A 21,083-nucleotide genomic window follows, 5' to 3' on the forward strand; every position below is an offset into this window, starting at 1 on the left:
GCAACAGTTCAATGACATATAGCCTTCCAAAAACTGAGTGTGAAAGCAAGCCAGCTGACCAAGAGGAAACAGTGGACTTCAGTGTCATTCGTAAGTCAGTGCTCTCTAATTACTGCTTGTAAATCGTCAAAGTCCTAGGGTCAGGGTGTTGAAAGAGAGCAGATGCAAATTCTCTGAGGGTAGCAGTGTGTTAGCCAGGCACAGAAAGTGTGAGTTTGTTGAAGGGCAGGGTCGGAAAGGAAGGCAGATGGCATTTACTCATACTTGTCCGTTCCAAAGGACATCTTTGCCCCCCTTGGTTTCTCTACAAATTGTCCACAAATATCCAGCGACTCCCACTAATGCCTTTCTGTGGCTTGCTCCTCTGCTTCTACATTATACTTACTTACCTGGTGTCTTCCACCTTGTAAATACTCAATTACCTCTTGCCTCCAGTGTAAGCTCTTTGCTGTTCATTTCAGTGTCCCATACCTCCAACAAAGTCATTTTGTCAGCTACAAGACAACTGTGCCCTTCATTGCCTGATATCACCCATGAACACCAGAAGTCTTAAGATTAAAAAAAAATAAAGAACAGAAGCACTTCTAGTTCCTTCACGAATAAGTAAGACATAAGCTACCATTTTAACGTTAATGACTGTATTACTCACCCCTCTTCATCATTATTTGTGAGTCATCACCCATGGTGCAACACTTTTAAAAGTTCTTTCTGTGTTCTTTTCTCTTCAGTTCTTCAGTTCTTTTCTCTTCTACTTATGACTAGGGAGATGACTCATTTTTGAGGTACTAGGACCCAGCCACTGCTCTAAGACAGAGTCACATTAAGCCTAAGAAGAGTAGGGGACACGGGAGGAAAAAAATGACCTGGCTCTTCCCTAACTATATATTCCTGCATACTCTAGTGGGTGGTCCTGGAACGCCGCACTGGGAGGGTGCCAAAAGGTCAACAAAACCTTCCTCTTCTACTAGTGACAGCCAGGCTTTTCTCTGGCCTTTCTCTGAGTAGCCGGAGGAGAGATTCTGGACATTGGGACATGTAGAACCTTGACCAAAAGTCAATCTAAGCCTGGCAATTATCAGAATAATAAGGAATACAGATCTGAGTCTGCTTGCAAAGAGTCTGGTTTACAAGGACGGCTGTGATCCTGGCATACAGAAACGGGAAAGCGGGAATACTTCCACAAGTTGCTTTAAGGAAATAGTGGAGAAGACAACGCTATGGAGAAACTAACTACACGTGACAGTGTCTGCAGGAGGGGGAAAACTGAGAGGAAAGATGACTGAGGAATGGAGCTGGGAGACTCTGGGGCATAATTACATGCGGTGCTGTATATAGACACGATAAAAACAAAGACTGGACACTGAAGTACAACACTTAATGTAAATAGACAGTAAAGGGCTACTTGGCGATAGTAGAGAAAAGGCTAGAAAACGACAGAGACATATCAGTTATCACCTGTGCTATTGTAGCTAGAGAACAGTAAAACTGCCAATGTCTGAAAATAGACTTTGTCTGATATTTCTCCCATTAGTCCTATATTTAACACCATAAACTTCGTTAAAATGGAAGATAAAACATGCAAGACATACTAAAATGCAGCAGTTACCTCCAGTTTTTACAAGAGGGTAGTAAAAGGGAGGCGAAATATGTGGCTGTTATCCAGTGTGCCCCAGGGATGCAGACATTAGTGATGACTTAGGCAGTTTCACTGACCGTGCTTGCCCAGCCTTTCTGGGTGACTTCCTGCAATTTGCTTCTCACCACTCTCCTTCACTTTCTCCATGAAAGGATCTGCGTTTTCCCAAATGCTTTTGCATTTACTATTGTAAAGCACTGCATGAGATCCAGTTATGAACCAGGAATTGCCCATAAAATAAAAACACCCCGACAACAACCTAAACCTAAGCAGACCCTTCCAAAAATCTTTTCTGTGCGTCTTTGTGGGTAGAAAAGAAGCAAAAGAAAAAAACGCCGTTCTGCGAGCGGTGTCTCGATGTGCCATTGCTCTCACTCTGCTTGTCCAGGCTGCGCAAAGCCTCTGCGAACTGCACACCTGGCACCGCAGCTGCCCAGAGTCTCAGCACTGTTTGGTTCAGGTGTAGGTGAAGCAGTGCTGAGTGGAAGCTTCCATATGTGCATGACCAGCTCAGGAGCCTACTTCTTATGCATGCAATACTTTAACACGCTTTTCTTTCTAAAAAAATATAACTTTAAAGGGTTCTTAAAGGTCCTTTTAAAATTCTACGCACAGACGCCCTGACTGCTGAGTCTCCATAACCTGAGGAATTTTATGCACTGCACTGCAGTTTTAAACCAAGTCCACTAAAGCAAGCCATGAAACCGCAGTGCATGTAAATGACAACTAATGGCACTCCTGAAGCGTGTGTGGCGAATAAAGGCTCCTATTTAGCACTTCACTTTCTGGTCTTCCGAGCCGAATTTAATTCACTTCAGCGCTCTCAAAGGCGAAAAGGCAAAACTGCCCGTTAATGAAGTTCAGGCAGCCACCAAAACGCCTTTACCCATGGCATCTTTTATTCAAGACCGAGTTTCCCCCAGCAAACTCCTCAGTGAACGCTTCTGAAGGCATCAGCTCTGTAAGCGCTCCCTCTTCCGAGGGAAATACAGCGGCTTTAGGGCAACCACGCGGGGGTCTCCGACGGCTGCACACCGCCCTTATCGACCTAAGGGCCCCGGTACCGCCTGGAGGGACGTGTTTTAACGCAGAAGAAGGCAAAAAGCCGGATGCCGCGGCCGGAGGCTCAGTTCCGAGCAGCGGATGCCGGCGGGAGGCCGCGCCCTGGCGGCTCCGGGGGCGGCCGGGGCCCACGAGGGCCGCTCGGCAGGAGGGAGGGAGCCGCATGATGAAACCTGGCGGCGGATTTCAGCAGCAGCGGCGGCGGCAGCAGCAGGCGGCGGGGGAGGAGCCCGGCGGCCGGCTCTGGCTGCCTGGCACGGCGCAGAGCCGCCTCTTCCTCCCCACGCCGCAGCGAGGACGGCGGCTCTCCCCGGCGCACGGTAAGCGCCCGGGCGGCGGCTGCTGGCCGGCCGGGCACCGGCGGCGCCGCTGCTGCCCCGCATCGCGGCTCGGGAGCGAGGGGCGCCGGGGGCCGCTGCAGCCGGCCGGGGAAGGAAGGGGCGGCCGCGGCCCGCTGCCGCGTGGTGCCCGGGGAGCTGGGCGTGCTCGGCGGGGTGGCACGGGCACAGCCGCGGGGTCTGGGCTGCCGGGATTCGGGGGGGGAGCCCGGGGGAAAGCGGCTGGCGCGTCGGCTGGGGAGCGGTGCCCAGCGAACCGAGCGGGGCAGGAGCGATTTATGTCCCTCGTGGTGTCTGCTCTTAGCTGCCCCGAGTCACCCGGCGGGGCCGGAGGCACCCTCTGATGGCGCCAAGGGACTGAACTTTCCCCTCTCCCGTTATTAAACCAGTGCCTCTCGCAGGCTGTGGGCATCCTGCCCTGCGGCTGGCTCTGCGGGGCATCGTCCCCTGCCTGCCATCGTCCCCTGCCTGCCATCGTCCCCTGCCTGCCATCGTCCCCTGCCTGCCACCGTCCCCTGCCATCTCCCCGTGCGCAACCAGGTGGGACCCAGTGTGTTGTGTGGCCAAATGTCAGCCCCTGCCCAGCTGCAGGGGAGAAGGGGCTGGGGAGGGGGTCCCAAGCCCCCGGGGGAGCGCCCGGTGGGTCCCAACCCCGGGGGAAGCACTTGGCGTATCCCAGGGCCCAGGGGAGCGCTTGGGGCGTCCCAAGCCCCAGGGGAGCGCCTGGGGCCTTCAGCTGTGGTTTGGCTTCTGCAGCTGGTGTAAAGGCTGGGTCTGTGCCTGTTCTGTTGGCTCGGAGTATGGAAAGAGTTGTTGCCCAGGTAGTGTAACAGGGTAAACAGCTTCTACCTAAGTGCGAGGAGAAGTGCTTGGACTTGTTTCATTCCTGACCACGGAGTTACTTACCTTCGTGCCTTGGTACACTGCAGTAAAGGGAGAACGGCTCTCTTCTGAAAGGAGTGAAGGGAGCTGTTGGTGTGATGTTACTTCAGCGAGTCATACCCGGTGCCCAGAAGTAAATTGTTCTGTTTATGCTCTGTGAAAAAAAAAGAAAAAACATAACCTGAAAGTAGGTTTAAACTGAATTTCTTGAGCTGGACAAAGATTGCTTATCATACTGTGGGAAACTATTTTACCTTATGTTAATAAAGTCTGCTACGTTCTTCATCGGTTCTCTTTACAGTCCAACAATCGATAGTCTACTTTTGGTACCTGTGTTTGGATCTCTGCTTTCTAGGTGTCATCTATTGCATATAGGTCAGATTGATGGTTGGACTTGATCTTGGAGGTGTTTTCCAACTTAGATGACGCTGTGATGCTGTTTTTTTTTTAATTGAACACATTCTTTGTTTTTAGGTAACTCAGCAGCTTCACAATGTGTGGTATCTGGGCCCTGTTTGGAAGCGATGAGTGCCTTTCTGTCCAGTGTCTAAGTGCCATGAAGATCGCACACAGAGGTCCCGATGCATTTCGTTTCGAGAACGTCAATGGATTCACCAACTGTTGTTTTGGTTTCCATCGCCTCGCGGTTGTTGATCAGCTGTATGGCATGCAGCCTATCCGGGTGAAGAAGTTCCCATATCTGTGGCTGTGTTACAATGGAGAAATATACAATTTCAAACAGGTAAGTGTTGTAGGGATCGTACAGTATTTTCTTTTTTATTTCAAAACTGGTAGGTATTCAGAAATTGTTTAAAACATGGTGGACTAAAATATCAGAAAAAAAAAGCTATCAGATGAAGGAAGAAAAAAGGAAGAAAAATTTCTGGGTAAGCTGTCAATCTGTGGTGGCTTAGATTGCGACAAACAGTCTTTAATACTGAAAAATTCCTTTTTAATTGACAAGAAAGGAAATAGTATTTGCATCTATAGGTTTGAACTTAAAACAAAGGTTCATTCTTCATTAATCCTTCAGGAGGGAAATTCCAAGCCCCCTTTCTCTCCCACCTTCCTCTTCATAATGCAAATAATTTTTGAGTGTCTTGCACATCAGTTATTTTGGGTCCTTCTCCAGTCGGTCAGGTATTTCGTTTTTACTTCTGCATGTCAATCTAGATGGGACATGTCAGTTATTAACTTAAAGCAGGAATGCTTATGTGTTTCTGTAACAACAACAAGCACTAGGGAGAAGTTTCCCGTAGGCCACAAAAGGCCTTAGGTTTCTGCAGCTTAAGGCGGAAGCTTTGTGGGTTTTTTTGAGAGTCACCTAAACAAGTCTCTAGGGCACAAAACAAGCTGCAACTCTGCCCTGTGTCAGAATATCCCTGATAGGTGTGATATTGCTGCTGAGCATTGTGTGCCTCTCTCCCAGTGCTGAGATGTCCACACTGCCTGTGTTGCTCATAAAGGGAAGTGATTTAATTCATCTGAATTTAGCGTGTAGTGCGGCTTGCGGTTTTTGACTGATCCTGAATGATGCTGAAACTAAATGCCTAAAATGGATCGTAAATTGAGCATGGTAGCATCAGAAATCTACAAATAATCTGAGGTGTCACTGTTTCTAATACAATGCATTTTTGAAGTCAGGTTACTCCCAATGGTGTCATTGGGAATTTGACTGAAAAGAAAGGAGATTGTTACTATTATTTAATCTTGTAAGTATCTGGCTCTACAACTGTCTCAAAGGAAGTTGTAGCGGAGTATGGGTTGGTCTCTTCTCCCAAGCAATAGGACAAGAGAAAATGGCCTCAAGTTGTACCAGGGGAGGTTTAGCTTGGATATTAGGAAAAAATTCTTCACTGAAAGGGTTGTGAGGCGTTGGAACAGGATGCCCAGGGAAGTGGTAGAGTCACCATCCCCGGAGGTATTCAAAAGATAGATGTAGATGTGGTGCTTAGGGACATGGCTTAGTGGTAGACTTGGCAGTGCTAGGTTAACAGTGGGACTTGATGATCTTGGAGGTCTTTTCCAACCTAAGTGGTTCTATGATTATATGTATGGCAGGGCAAAGTGTATGTGAAATGTATTGTGTCAGCAGGCTATGGTATTTGCTGTGTTTTGCATTGTGTTTTTTTTTCTGCTGCTGAAAGGAGTAGGAATCACTCCCTGTTATGTTACACACGGAAACCTGTGTAGGGTAGGAAGGGGAATTTAATTATATAAAACTTGGATCACCATCAGCAGGAGTTTGTTCAGTTTTCACTACCTTGGTTAGGTGCCTTCTTTCTTCATAAATAAACTTTTCTTTCAGGCTTTCAGCTGCAAATAAACATCTGAAACCTACCTAGGAAAGAATCATTGGAGAAACAGCCATCTTGTTCAGGGCAGTGGCTTAGTTATCTTAGTACTGAATCAGTTTGAACCAACTCTGTTCCATGAATAGCAATTGAAACCAAAGAACATAAGCTAAAATGCAAAATCATTGGTTATGTGGGGTTTCTTCATTTATTTATTTATTTTAGCGTTTTATTGATGGTGACCCCCATCTTCACTCCAGGTGTCTGGAAGATCTTGAAGGGCCTTTAAAAGTAACACCACAAGAACACAAAATATATAGTTGGTCTGACTTAGCCTGACAGCTAATTTCCTCCTCCCCTACTTCAACTACACAAAGTGAAAAGGTTAGTTTGAAGAATGGAGAAAGATTACGCAGAAGGAAATACTCTGTGCATAAAAAAACCACTGAAGAGTTGAGTAACAACACAAATAAAACATAGTTTGTTTCTGAGGTACTTTACTCTGCAGAGATGTTACCTCTGTCAATGTGTTGGAGGGCAGAGAGCCTTAAGTAAATGTTGCTATCTCTGTTATCTGACAAGAAAGTGGTACTGAGAGATTTGAGACTACAAGAAATGCTGTTGTCCTTTGTTTCTGATCCTATTTTGAGTTGGATTTTTAGGACCAGTGCTTGCCTCCTCGTGCCATTTGTCTGTGGAGATGGGGAGGCTAAACCAGCGTTGTGTGTTTGCAGTTTTACATTCCCAGATATAGATGCTTCTCTGAAAACTTGCTATAATGCACATTGCTTAAGGCTACAGAGTCAATTACATTGGGTGAGAGATGATCTTGGATAGTAATTTGAACACAAAAGTCTAATTTCCTTCACTGGCAGAAATGTTCATGTAGCTTTGAACTGTATTTTACAAAAAAAAACCACAGCTTTGTTGTCATCTTAAACAATTACATTAGTGTGTTGCTTTTTTTTTCCAGTTAATAAGCAATGTTTGCCAATGCTATTTGTGTTTTTCTTTTTACATTTTCTTAGTTGCAGAAGCAGTTTGGATTTGAATATCAAACATTGGTGGATGGTGAGGTTATCCTTCATCTTTACAACAAAGGAGGAATAGAACAAACGGCATCCATGCTGGATGGTGTATTTGCTTTCATCCTTCTGGACACAGCAAACAGAAAAGTGTTTCTGGCGAGAGATACCTATGGAGTCAGACCACTGTTTAAGGTGCTGACTGATGATGGATTTTTGGGTGTCTGTTCTGAGGCAAAAGGTAAAAATAGTTGTGTTTAGTGCCTAAATAAACTTAGGTGTTGTTATTGGAGACAACTTCTTTGTCAGGCTCTCCTAAGTGTGAAGAGAAAGTGAACTGTAAGTTCAGTAATAAATGAATTATATTTAGTAGTATAAAATCTATGCGTTGGTAAAACAAAAAGCTACAGAGAGTAACCTTTGAAGACATTTAATTATCATTAATATCCCTTAAATAACTTGCAGATTGAGCCTAAGATGTCTTAAGTTAACCCAAAGTTGAATATAGTCTATAGAATTAGGCTAGATTTATGTTACAATAAATGATACAAGTATTTGTTCCTGGTATTCTGGGGCGAACTGGGAAATAATGCCATAAGAATTGCTAATTTGTAAAAGCCAAGAATCTTAAAATCCTACTGAAATTTCCTGCATCCTTGGATAATTTTTTACTGATGCTTGTGTTATTTGATGAACTTCTTTTCCCTTTGAGATGATACCTTTACTGTTCTTTTTTTTTTAACATAATTCTCTCCAGTCTCCATAAATAATGCCAAAAGTGATTTTTTTTGCCTAAAATGCACTCTGACTAAAATGGACTTTCATGATTGTTCCATATCACTTTATTATCAGACTCTGAAGTAAGTTGACTCCTCTACTAGTAGTGCTAAGTGGTACCACAGCTGTACCATCTGTGGCTCTTGGAGAGGAAGAAAGGAAGTGAATATTTTAGGAGCTGTATCCTATCACACTCACTGTGGATTGCCAGTCTGTATCTAACAGTAACTTAGGAACTTTTCTGTAGAATTCTTCAAGTAGCATCTGGGTGACCAACAGGTGCAAAACATCCTCTTTCATAAGAGGAGTGGACATAAGTTTTGGCCACAAGTCTGATTCTTGACTTCTGTTAAGCAACAGTGTAGATGAGTCTGAAATTGATGAGTTATGAAATCAGTAAATCAGTGTCAATTAAGCAATCACTTCAGGGATAAAAAATTATTACAACCCCCTCGTTAGCTTGACTACACTTAATTTTTAACATAAAATCAGTTATTAACTCTTTTGAATTGTCATAAGCATCTTAGATCTTGACCTGGACATCATGTATTCAGTCAGAGAAATGCTCACAGGAGTGAAGTGCTTCTTATCAATTAGTAGAATCTGACTTCCTTCGTATGCTGTCAGCCTCAGCTTGAAATGGCTCAGATCTGGGTGTGCAACCTGCCAGAAGCAGAATCATGCTCCATAGTGGCAAGCTGGGCGTACCACTTCCTGGATGAGAGGTCTCTAATCTCTAGGTATTTTACAAAAAGGAGAGGTGGTGTTTTGTCACCATGCTCTCTAAAGGAGAGGTTATGCCTGTCTCTCTTCAAAAGACTAACCGTTTAGAGACTTAAGGTGTTCTTGTCTCTAAATGCTACAAGAGATGAAATTTCAGGCCTCTACGTGTCGTAACTCTTTTTTTCCACTGATTGCAGCAGTAGCTTATCATCCAATTCTGGATTGTATACATCTTACTGTCCTGGATGTAGGGGCCTAACAATTTATTCTGATCTCTAAGTACCTGAAAGCGAAGTGTTGTGTTTACTGCCACGCCAACATTGTTCTCTCCAGCCATGCTGCATCTGAGGAACCTAAGGACACTGCATTTTCCCTCTACCTTCCCATAAACCAGGGCAGACTCAGACTCAGAATGATATATTTATAACAAATTTAAGATCTGGAGAAAATATTTGTATATAGTTTTAGTAGTGGGGTTGTTGAGTGAGGTATGCCTTAGCCAATCTAGGTTAAAAACTCTCTAACTCTTTTTGTAACTTTTTTTGTTGTTGTTCCTGTTTTATCTATAGGACTTATCAACTTAAAGCATTCAGCATCCTTATTTCCTAAAGTGGAACCATTTCTTCCGGGACATTATGAAGTGCTGGATTTGAAGCCCTCTGGCAAGGTTGCATCAGTGGAATTAGTAAAGTTTCATAGCTATAAAGATGAACCACTCCATGCTGCTTGTGATACAGTGGAAAATCTACCTTCAGGTAGTACAGCAAAACATTTGCCTGTTAATTCTGATTAAAAACTGGGGAAAAATCATAATCTTTGAATATGAAGCTTGAACTGATTGTTTTTTAAAATTTGCCATTTGAAAAAAATGAAAGAACCTTTATAACGTAGCAAGTTGAGAATCATTTTTGAAGATAGTTACATACCAAGATATATGAACTTGCATGCCCTTATTATCAAAGGAGATTCAGACAAATATATATTTTTTTCCTAATCACATAATGCCGCCAAGTTTAAGCAGCACCGTTAATGTTTTTTGGTTTTGTTTTTTCCTGGACAGGCTTTGATCTTGAAACAGTAAAAAGTAACATCCGTATTCTGTTTGAAAATGCTGTTAGAAAGCGTTTGATGGCTCACAGAAGAATTGGTTGTCTTTTGTCAGGTAAGTGGCAAGAATTCCAGTGATTCTGTCTTTTCTCTCTTCCACGCATCATCTACCAGTTAAAAGAAAGTAAACTGACTGTTCTGCTATGAGGTACCTGATCTGAATCTTCATTTGCTTTCTTGGTTACAGAGAACTTGGTGGTTTGTGACAAAAAATTTTCCAGATTACAGATATCTTGAAAGTCTTACGCTTTTAAAGTTTAGAGCTGGGATGTTGTCTTGTAGAGACAATGACCATTTTTAACGAAGAAGAAACAAAGGTAGTAGTCATATTGAAAAGTCACCAAATGTACTCTTAAACTTGGAAGGTTTATGCTTAGGTTGATGTCTAAAAAAGTTCACTTTGCTCTGAATGAGCTTAGAGAAAGGCATATTTCAGATAGAACTTAGTTTCTCCTGTTTGCTTGTCACCTCCTTTGCTTTAGCTTCCATCCCAAACTGCCCTTGATTTACCAAATGGCAGCGGAGCATCTGGACCATAATTATTTAGTACGCTCTTTTTCAGGTGAGGTAATAGCTTGTGGCTCAAGAACTTGTTCTCTGACTTAGTTGATCAATGTTGTGATTTGGTGGCTCAGTCTTGCAGAGGTAAGGCTTTGTAGCCATGGGACTGACATCTTATTCACTGTGTTTTTGTAGCACTTTGTACTTGTAGCTAGAGTTCTGGTATGCTATTCATTCACGCACCGAGCATCAATAATTGCATCGTTTATCACATACTCTATTAAGTGTGCATCTGAATGAGAGAGAACTAAACAGGAAATACTGTTGGAGTATTTCCTTACCGTGGCATCATAAAAAGTAGGAGGGAGGTAAATGAAACAGAGAGACATGCAGAGCTGGGACTTCCCAGCCTCAGTAAAAAAAGCCTGTTTCAAAAACAAATTTCAGAAATAAAATCAGAGGACGGTCAGCTCCTCGGATCCACATGCACACTCTGTATCTGTGGTAAATCCAATGTCCTGGGCTGATATAATAACAGAGTATCTCCATGCTTCACAGTTTTGAGTATGCTTGGAGCATCACAGTTAGAGAAATGCTTGCACTTCCAATCGCAAAGAGAGTTCCTCAAGTTCACAGTGGAAACTCAGGTGTTCATTTCCCCAATTTTCACATCCCAAGCACTTGGTTTGATTTCTACACTGTCCTTATTTCTTTGGACTTTGCATGTCTTTTTCTAGAGAAAGTTTTTGTCAGGGAAGTGTTCCTACAAAGGGAATCAGGGTGGGAAGAGATGTGAATGCTCTCAGCTGAAAAAACATGTGCAGAGTGTAGGAAGCAGAGAAGAGGATTTTGCCTTCTGCTTGTTAGAACTGCAGGCAGGTGTGGGAGAAGAGGTACTGTGCTTTGATCAGTATTTCAGAGAGGGAGCAACAAGTAGAAGTGGTCAAGAAGTAATAGGGCTATCTATTCAAAATAAAACGGAGGAGTCTTAGGGTATATCTGGGCTCCTCGTGTGCCTCTTGGTGTTTTACAGTCTGTCTTCCATACTGTTCAAATCCTTCCCTATCCTCCTTTGGGAAAGAAGATGAGGAGAAAAAAAAAATATCGCTAGTGAACCTTTTCATTTTGATGTTGTTACAAAGGTTAATTTCACTAAAAAAGTCAGACATGCTTTTGAAAAATGATTGGGGAAGAGTGGAATCCTTTCACTAAATGTTCTGTTGTAGGTCAAACAAAATATTTTGCTTGACTTTTACTTAATTCTGTTCAAGCAACAAATCAAAAATAAATAGTTCTAGTATTACAGTATCAAATGTGTAGGTAAGAAGAGGATGGAGAGCAGTTTTGGAATGAAGAGTAAGCCCAATTGTAGCAGAGTTGAGAAGGGACATCTCTAGTGATACAATGACTTCAGAGTACTTTCTGTCTTAATGCAGGATTTCCATTGATGCTTTTTACATTAAAAGTACTGGTAACTTACTGAAGATGTTCCAATAAAGTCATATGATTATCTTGTTAAGCAGAGGTAAACTGTTACAAGAACTACCTTAGATTCACGTTGCTTAAAAATGAAACCCATTCATAAGATTCAACTATCTAGAGTTGGTTCCCTTAAAGGGAAACAAAAAACAGTCAGACACCTAACCAAGAAATGTGGTTTATCAGGGTGTTTTTTTTGTTTGCTTGTGTTTTTTTTAAAGGGGGCTTAGATTCCAGTTTGGTTGCAGCCATTCTTCTGAAACTGATGAAAGAAATGAACATCAATTATCCATTACAAACCTTTGCAATTGGAATGGAAAACAGCCCTGATTTACTGGCTGCCAGAAAGGTACAGTACATGTGGCTCATGTGGCTTCCACTTTGTTCACAGTTGCTGAATGTTAAACAATGTAAAATAATGGTACTAACTTCACGATGTGGTATTGATTGTAATGCTGATTATTATTCATTTATTGCTATGATGTAAATCAATTTGCAGTAAATCATTTAGTACAACATTTGCTGCTTAGTTAAATCTTAAGATAGAGATAACTTAAGTCTTAGCTGTTTTCTCTTCCTTTTGGAAGACTTTTTTTTTTTTTTTGTGATTATTAGTGCATTATTAGTGTCCAACAGGACAATCCTTCAGAGTCGTCCCAATTCTGCCTCTAGGTTTTAGAGTCTATCACCATGCTATTGCTCCTACGCTACGACATTTGTATATATGTTAAATATTGCAATTTAATTGCCATTTTATTGAATTTAGAGCCTTGTACAAACTGTAGGATATCCATTGGAAAGGATAACTGTGGGATATACTTTAGGTATCCAGCCTGTTAAGGCTTTTGAGCTGCTTTTTCTTTTCAGAGCAAATTTCAAAGTATTTAGATCCTCTGCAGATTCTGTTAGGCGTTGGACAAGCAGCTGGATGTTCTGTTGTAGTCATGATTGAACATTGTGTAATTAGGGAGACTGTGTTCCCTTTGGCGAATGTACCACTGCAAGTCAGAGTGATTGCTCCAGTGTCGCCTTTTACTGGCCTTATGTCATCTTATTCTCAGTATGGCAGAAGGAAGCTAGCTGATGCTTCCGGTGTGCATATAAAATGGGTGTGTAAAACACAAAGTGTGTTTTAAAAAATGTTTTAATTGAAATGCAATACATTATTATAACCTTTTACAAACAGGTGGCAGCGCATATAGGCAGTGAACATCATGAAGTAATATTTAATTCTGAAGAGGGAATTCAGGCAATCGAGGAGGTTATCTTCTCCTTGGAAACCTACGACATAACAACAGTAAGAGCGTCAATCGGTAAGATTTTTAGTAGCAATTTTTGCTTTATGTTGCTTGAATAAATTTTATGCAAAACCTTGTAGTCATCTACTAGATCCTTTAGCTGTTGCAGAACTTGGGAACTGAGACTCCCAAGTTCTGCTCCCCAGTCTTGTCTGTGACCTCACAATGAGACAAAATGAGTTGTTAGTTTCAAAGTCACTGACTGTGTAAACATTGTCAAGAGCTGTTCCTGAAGCTTTGGGATGAAAAAGAAACATGATTTAAAAAAAAAAAAAGTTAGATCTACAGGTCTTGGTTTTCTATTCTGATAAATATGAACCTTGGAGGAAGGGAAAAAATTTGCAGGCTGTCTGAGGCATAACCTGTATTTGAGGCTCAGTGTCTGGGTCACTGAATATTATGGTAGCAAAACAGTTATGGTTACCCCATTTCTAGAATAATTTTAATATTAAAGTGAAGTATTTCTTGTGACCCTCTAGTAATACATATACACTCAAGTCAGGTAGACTTCTTCTAATGTACATTTGATTTTTGAGAAATGACAGCAGTCACCAGCAGGTCCTTAAAAAGGGTTGCCAACATGATAAGAATGAAAAACCCTTATCTAATGTGGCCTTCTGTGTAATGCCAGTTACAGCATTTTACTCAGTTACTCTTGTGTCAGTGTAAAGCATTGTAAACAAGCTAATACACCAAACAGGCAAGACAGTTTTGAGAACTGTATGGGATAAGAAGCTAGAATTGCTATGTGAAATACTGAAAATGTTCGTTTAAGAATGAAGGCAACTTTTCATCTGCCATCCTTCTTTCTTTGCGATTCTTGCTTAGTATGAAATACAGCGAAATAAATCCTTTTCAATAGGTCTCTAATACTTCTGTTATAAAAGTTTATTGTTTAGAAAGATGTAATGAGGGGAAGACATAATTCTGGTTAATAAACACTTTTTTTTAAAAAAAAAAAAGTATAAAAGGATAAAATGGCCTCATCTAGTTCAATCCATAGTGGTAGAGAGCTAAGCAGCAACATTTGCTGGTATTTTTGTTCTCCAAAACCAGAAAGTTTGTTCAGGACTGTGCTGGAATTAATTTTGTGCTTAATTTCTAATTGAGACAGAACAACTGCGGTATGTGTTCCTATGGGAATCCTCCAGCATTCCCAGGGTCACGAACACACACAAACACATGCGCCTTTCTGATATTTTGAGGACCAAGTATAAGTACACAGATCTATTTGCAGCACTTGGTTTGCTTGGCTAGTGATGGCTTTGAATAACAATGAGATGCTATGTTAGTGTATTGAAGCTGTTTGCTACAGAGGAATACATTGTTGGAGAAAAACTTCCAAAATGCTAAATTAAATCTGTACTAACTGTATATAACATATGTATAGCTCTATTTTAATAACTTTCTCCTTCTTTTAAGGTATGTATCTTGTCTCCAAGTACATACGCAAGAAAACAGACAGTGTGGTCATCTTTTCAGGAGAAGGCTCAGATGAGCTGACACAAGGATATATATATTTCCATAAGGTAAATACATTTTCTGTTCAACAGGCCCTTGAACGTGTTGTTCTGCCCTTCAACAGAAAACTTCTACTGAGATTTTAAGGTGTGAAGTTTGAGAGTTGGTACAGCTGTGTGTTTATTGAGACTTTCTCCTGAGGTGGCATAAAATCCAAGGGATTTGATTTAATCACTTCAAAAATAACTTTTAAACTTCAAACTTGCTGAAACTATTTCTTGTGTGTATTCTTTGCTAGTTCTGAAATCATGTTGATCCTAAATAATCTCCTGAAAACCTGAAAATGAAGATAATCAAAATTATAACTTCTATATAGACAATGATGTTTTTGCAAAGGCAGGTAAAGAACGTATACCTTGTATTGTGCTTGAAGAGAGATTATTTATATAAGTAGGTAGTAGGGAATCCCAGTGTGCAAGTTGCATATATTTTTGCTTGCTGTCAAAGATTAGCTTGGCATGTTTAAATTCTCACTAAGGTATGTCACAGGTCTGTACGCGGTGATCACTGCAACACAAATGCAGGACAGCAAGTAATAGTTCCCTTGCTGCAGCTGTATTAGATCTGAGTGCTACATACATGTGTCTGGTTACAGGCGCCGTCTCCCGAAGAAGCTGCAGAAGAGAGTGAGAGGCTTCTGAAGGAGCTTTACCTGTTCGATGTACTTCGTGCGGACAGAACTACTGCAGCACACGGGTAAAGTGTAGTCTCTTGGATGATGACGAAATGTGATTTAAGAGCCGAAGTGGATCATAGAATCACAGAATGGTTTGGGTTGGAAAGGACCTTAAAGATCACCCAGTCCCAAATCCCTGCCATGGGCAGGGACACCTCCCACCAGACCAGGCTGCCCAAAGCCCCATACGGCCTGGCCTTGAACACCTCCAGGGATGGGGCATCCACAGCTTCTTTGGGCAACCTGTGCCAGTGCCTCAGCACCCTCAGAGTCAAGAATTTCTTCCGAATATCTAACCTAAAACCTACCCTCTTTTAGTTTAAAGCCACTCCCCCTTGTCCTATTACTCCACTCCCTGACACAGAGTCTGTCCCCAGCTTTCCTGTAGGCCCTCTTTAGGTACTGGAAGGCCACTACAAAGTCTCTCCAGAGCCTTCTCTTTTCGGGGCTGAACAACCCCAACTCCCTCAGCCTGTCTTCACAGGAGAGGTGCTCCAGTCCTCTGATCACCCTCGTGGCCCTCCTCTGGACTCATCCTAACAGGTCCATGACCTTCTTGTGCTGGGTCCCCAGAGCTGAACGCAGCACTCCAGGTGGGGTCTCATGAGAACAGAGCAAAGGGGAACAATCCTCTCCCTTGTCCTGCTGGCCACACTGCTTCTGATGCAACCCAGGATACAGTTAGCTTTCTGGGCTGCAAGCACCCATTCCCAGCTCATATTTATTTTTTTGTCCACCCATACCCCCAGGTCATTCTCCTCAGGGCTGCTCTCTATCCAGTCATCACCCACTCTATATTGATGCTTGGGATTGCCCTGGCCCAGATGCAGGAGCTTGAGCTTGACCTTGTTGAACTTCATGAAGTTTGCACAGGCCCACCTCTCCACCCTGTCAAAAAAGTTACGATCCTTTATGAACTTCTTTTTTAGGAAAAGTTCATCCACCACTGAGGAAATTGTAACATCTAATTGTTGCTGTTTTAATTACTAAATGATTCAGAATATTGTGACACAGGATGACTTTATTCCTAGTGTCTAGGTCTTAACTACTCTAGGAAGAACATCAGTCTTCAGAGTTGTAGTAGCAAATTGGATGCAGCCTGTACTCTGCTTCAGCTCTGCGTCTAGTATAAAATCTCCATTTGACTTTGAGGCTAGGTAGCTTAATGTCTCTGGAGGGAAAATACTGAGAGGGGTTCTTCCTACCAAAGGCAGAGTTACTGTAATTTTATTTGTTGCCTCCATTACTCTAATTTCATTTATTGCTTTCAGTGTTTTTAAAAGCCATCTTATGTATAAGAGAATGTAAGTAAGAAGACTTTGTATTCGTATATTTGCTGCTGATATAGGAGAGAACTTGGTGTGCAAATACTGCAGGATCAGTAGGCAGTAGCTTAATAACCATACAGGCTCCTTTTAATTGTTTTTTTTTTAAATACAAAGAAATGCAGATTGTAGAAATGACTGGGAATCTTTGCTTGGTTCTGTGACATCTTTACAAATGCTGATGCAAATCCCAGTCAGCAACTTGCAGGTTCTTGGTAGTTCTCTGGGGACAACAGCATTGTTCAGCGTGGGTTTTGTATTTATTTTTTACATGAAACCACAGATGTTGCAAATCCTGTAGGACTGTCGTCTGGAAATCATTGTACTAGAAGCCGTCCAGCAGATGGCATCATAAATCATCTGAGATCTGTAATTAATCCATTCAGACAATAAATTTAACTTTCCAGATCGATTAATTAAATGAGCTAGTCATGAATATGCAAGTGAAATGTCTTTCATGTAAAAGCAGCTAACCTTGTGTTTATGTGAAAGACAAAGAAAGCTTATGCGTTAGGGAATTTATAAGTGGATGATGTGTTGGGTTAACTCAGTGTCATTTCTGTTTTTTTTCCACTGTTTAGTCTTGAACTGAGAGTCCCATTTTTGGATCATCGTTTTACTTCTTACTATTTATCTCTACCAGCAGAAATGCGAACCCCAAAGGTATGTAAAACTAGGGTTGGACCCAAATGTAGAACACATATCCATTAATTTTTAAGCACGACTAAATAGCTGAATTCAGTGTTTGAGACCAAAGCCAAGCATGCTCTTAAATGTTTTGCTGGATTGTTGGACTCCTGGGAACCCTTTTCTGAGCAGACGTTCTGAAAGGAACCTATTTCTTAGTCAAGTATTTAAATCATTGTACTGCAGTTCTGCATTGTACTGATGCTCATGGCATTGTTTGTTGTTCTGCAAACAGAATGGAATCGAAAAATACCTTTTAAGACAGTCCTTTGAAGATTCCAACTTACTTCCCAAAGAAATACTCTGGAGACCCAAAGAAGCTTTCAGTGATGGTATAACATCAGTAAAGAAATCCTGGTTTTCTATTCTTCAGGACTATATTGATCAACAGGTAGCGTACCACCTTTTGTTTGTTTGTTTTCACATTTAAGTCTATTGAGATATTGCTGCCAAGGAGAGGCAGGTCATATGCTTAGCTGGGAGAATAAATCTGGGTATGACAGTAACTTGAGTTTTGTGGTGGAGGAGCAAGATAAATTTTAATCAACAGTCTGCCAGCTACCTGTGTTGCTTAAAGGCATTTGAAACTGTAGGTACAAAGTAATGCTAGAGCCTGACAGAAATGACTGTGTAAGGAAATGAGCATCATGTAAGTATCTGGGTTGCAAATTAGATTGTGTGTTGGCAAACACAATTTCTGGGCTAAATTTCTGAAGCAGCTGCTTCAGTTGAAGACACTTGCATGAACTTATTCTGTGGCTGAATAGTAGTATAACGACTTTATAATGTCCTTCCTTGTTTATTTCATTTGCTTTTTCCAAGATAATGCCTAGCTAAGTCCTTTTGCTTTTTAATGCATCTCTTTGTGTTGCTATCCACTGAATTTATTATTAATATCCACTGAATATTTACAGCATTTTTGCATTGGACAAAGCATAATCTCTAGTGTACAGAGGCAGTTTGATCATTGAGAGGAGGGATTAAGAACTCATTTTACACTGCAGCTCTGTTACACAGAAATATGTGTAGTACGGCCTATGGATGGGTATTTGTCTGTCCTACCATCAACTGTTTGTATCCCACTTTCCTTCTCTAATATATCCACAGACAAGAAAGTAGATGGGTCACGCAGCAGGGTTGTGCTGCCCCTACTGAGCCTGTACAATTGCAGTAGGGGCAAATTTCTTTCATGGCTGTGGGGAGTTAGATAGCATGTTGGCAGGGAAAGCTGCTTTAGAAATTACTTAAACTGGTACAATTTTTCATCCTTCCTTTCTTAGCCAGCTTACAGCTGCAGGTGTCTTTTGCCTCTGCATCCCAGGTCTTTTGTTGCTAAGAGCCTGGTTATACAAGCAGAGTCAACAGCTCTGTCTGAGCTGAAAAAAACAGGAAAGCACTTACATGGCAAAAGACTGCTCTAAGTTGTGCCAGTTGATTGACAATGAAGAGAAGGATAGAAAAGAAGGTTATTGGGGATTTTTTGAGCTAACTAACAAAGGTGATTCTAACCCAACATAAATTACATGTAATCACATGTAATACACAGAGAAATATTAACAGCACTGGAAATACAGTTATATGGTCTATATATAGTCCATAAAGATCAAAGGAGCCTATGACAAAAATGCACCTGTGAGAAACCTATGCCTCTAAAATAGATCTATTTATATATATATTAAACTTATAGGCATTCAGTGGTGAATCCTTGCATGACTCTAATTTGCAGCAAATTGGCTTGTATAAGTTAGAAATGTATTTGCAGCTTGATTTGAACTTTGCTGTTTTTGTAGGTTGATGACCTTCTGCTTGAAAAGGCAGCGGAGAAATACCCTTTTAATCCTCCTAAAACAAAAGAAAGTTATTATTACCGCCAGATCTTTGAGAAGCACTACCCAGGACGAAGCAGCTGGCTGCCCCACTACTGGATGCCAAGATGGGTTAAAACTGCTGATCCTTCTGCTCGCACATTGAAACATTACAAGTCAGCTGCCCAAGAATAGGCTGTTGAAGTAATCCCCCAAACAGAAGTACTGCAAGCAATTTGCATACACTCCACTTTAAAAATAAAATAAAAATTATAATAAAAAAAGATATATGCAAACCTAAATCTTAAATGGTCTTTAAGATGCGTTTTGACAATGCTACTGGAAATGAGAGCTTTCTGTGGTTAGTATACTATTATAAAATTCACCCTGCTGTACCCAAATTTGGGGATTTATGGGAAAATACTTTATGGACAAGGAACTACCTTATTCAGCAGCACTGTTCCTTATGCGGTGGCCTCAATTGTATTAATTTGCCTTGCAGTCATTTAATATATTTTAATGTGAACTCTGATTTTAGGACTTGAATTAGGCAAAGTGATGCAAACTGGTGAAGGTCCTTTGAGCACATGGCAAGTTCACCCTAGCTGTTTAGTGATTTGTATATCTGGCTGTGGGATTTGGATAGGCTGTATCTATATTGTTCTGTTCTGAATGTCTTTGTAATAATTCCCAAGAACCTTGGCCTAGTGTTCAAAAGACACACGTAGCTATGCAGAGGTGCTAACTAGAATTTATAATGGTGGTGCTGGTACTTAATGAAATTAAAGGGAATCTTACTCCTTACTGTAAAGCCACCAGTTGGCCATTTTGAATCTTTTAAATATACCACAAGTTTAAAGGTACTGTGACTGTTATCAAAGAGCAGAGCAGACAAGAAGCTGAGTTACATCTTTGTTTCTAACTCAAGGGCTTCACTTTTTAAATGTATTTGTTGTTCTTGAAAACAGAGTGTTAAATGGGTGATTTGTATCTGTCTGATGGAAGTTGCCTGACATAATATTTCAAGAAGTTTTTGACTTATTGTGATAATGTTTCCACCTGTATGTTGGAAAGGTGGACTGTGTTGCTGTTCAATTGCATGTGATCAACTGTGTGGTGAGCCAGCCCTGTTAACCATAGATTTTAGTCAGACAAAGCACCTACAAAGACAATGGGATTGGATGCCTTGCTTGGAAAAACAGAAAAATGAAAAGAAGAAAAAGGAAAAAAAAGCTTTTTCAGTAAACATAAAACTTTTCATTCAAACAAATTACTTTTTATCCGGGACAACTTCTTATTAATTAGTTCAGTACAGGGGCCTACTTTTTTTAGAGGTAATGTAAACATGAGGTTAGTCAAAAAATATACACAAGTGCTGCAGATCGCCTTGATTAACATCATGCTTTTGATGAAGTAGTCTAGTTTAATGCCCCTCTCGACACGGAAACCAAAGCAGCTGCTATTTAAAAGATAAAATATAAGCAATTCTTTTTTAAAAGATCTTTGTAAAATGATTGTCTATGTATTACTTTTTTCCCCCCTTCCTAATCATGCATTTGATGTGTTCCAGAAACTTTACTGAAACTTCTCAGTGGTACGATGGAGCCCATGCTTTACTAGTAGTGGCCATGTTTTGATTTGCACGTACTTGTTTTATGAACATGGGATGAGTAAGATAACAAATTCCTGCAGACTTCTTTACATAAGGGCCCCATGCTTGCCTTCTCGGATTTTCTTTAAAACAGTAAAGTATATTTTGACTTGGGTATGGAGTATGGAGTATATTACTTGGGTACTGATGTATAAAGGTGAGATTTAATACTCACTGTAAACTTCCCAAGGCTCAGATAATAGGAAAAATGCCTGCAGTAAAAAATAAGCACAACATATTTTCTGGTCTTTACTCTAATGTACTTTCTGCTTCAACGTCGTTCACCTGTTGCTCTT

The 21,083-nt window shown here is 41.1% G+C and overlaps 1 protein-coding gene across 1 annotated transcript; it reads left to right on the forward strand.

Annotated features, from left to right (window-relative positions):
• Positions 1-2,769: 2,769 nt before the first annotated feature.
• On the forward strand, positions 2,770-19,445 carry ASNS (asparagine synthetase (glutamine-hydrolyzing)). The gene is made up of 12 exons (XM_083825993.1): positions 2,770-3,018; positions 4,393-4,660; positions 7,241-7,478; positions 9,307-9,492; positions 9,798-9,899; positions 12,046-12,173; positions 13,011-13,137; positions 14,545-14,651; positions 15,239-15,339; positions 17,226-17,307; positions 17,567-17,722; positions 19,122-19,445. Exons 2-12 carry the CDS (start codon positions 4,412-4,414, stop codon positions 19,329-19,331), a joined length of 1,686 nt encoding a protein of 561 aa, XP_083682119.1. The 5' UTR covers positions 2,770-3,018; positions 4,393-4,411; the 3' UTR covers positions 19,332-19,445.
• The last annotated feature ends 1,638 nt before the right edge of the window (positions 19,446-21,083 follow it).

Source organism: Anser anser (genome assembly GCF_964211835.1).
Source record: "Anser anser genome assembly, chromosome: 2".
NCBI lineage: Eukaryota > Metazoa > Chordata > Aves > Anseriformes > Anatidae > Anser > Anser anser.

Bases quoted from the DNA above. Each gene is read 5' to 3' on its own strand.
- ASNS (XM_083825993.1), top strand. From the start codon at position 4,412: ATGTGTGGTATCTGGGCCCTGTTTGGAAGCGATGAGTGCCTTTCTGTC. The intron at 4,661-7,240 runs GTAAGTGTTGTA...ACATTTTCTTAG, and splicing joins AAATATACAATTTCAAACAG to TTGCAGAAGCAGTTTGGATT. The intron at 17,723-19,121 runs GTAGCGTACCAC...CTGTTTTTGTAG, and splicing joins AGGACTATATTGATCAACAG to GTTGATGACCTTCTGCTTGA.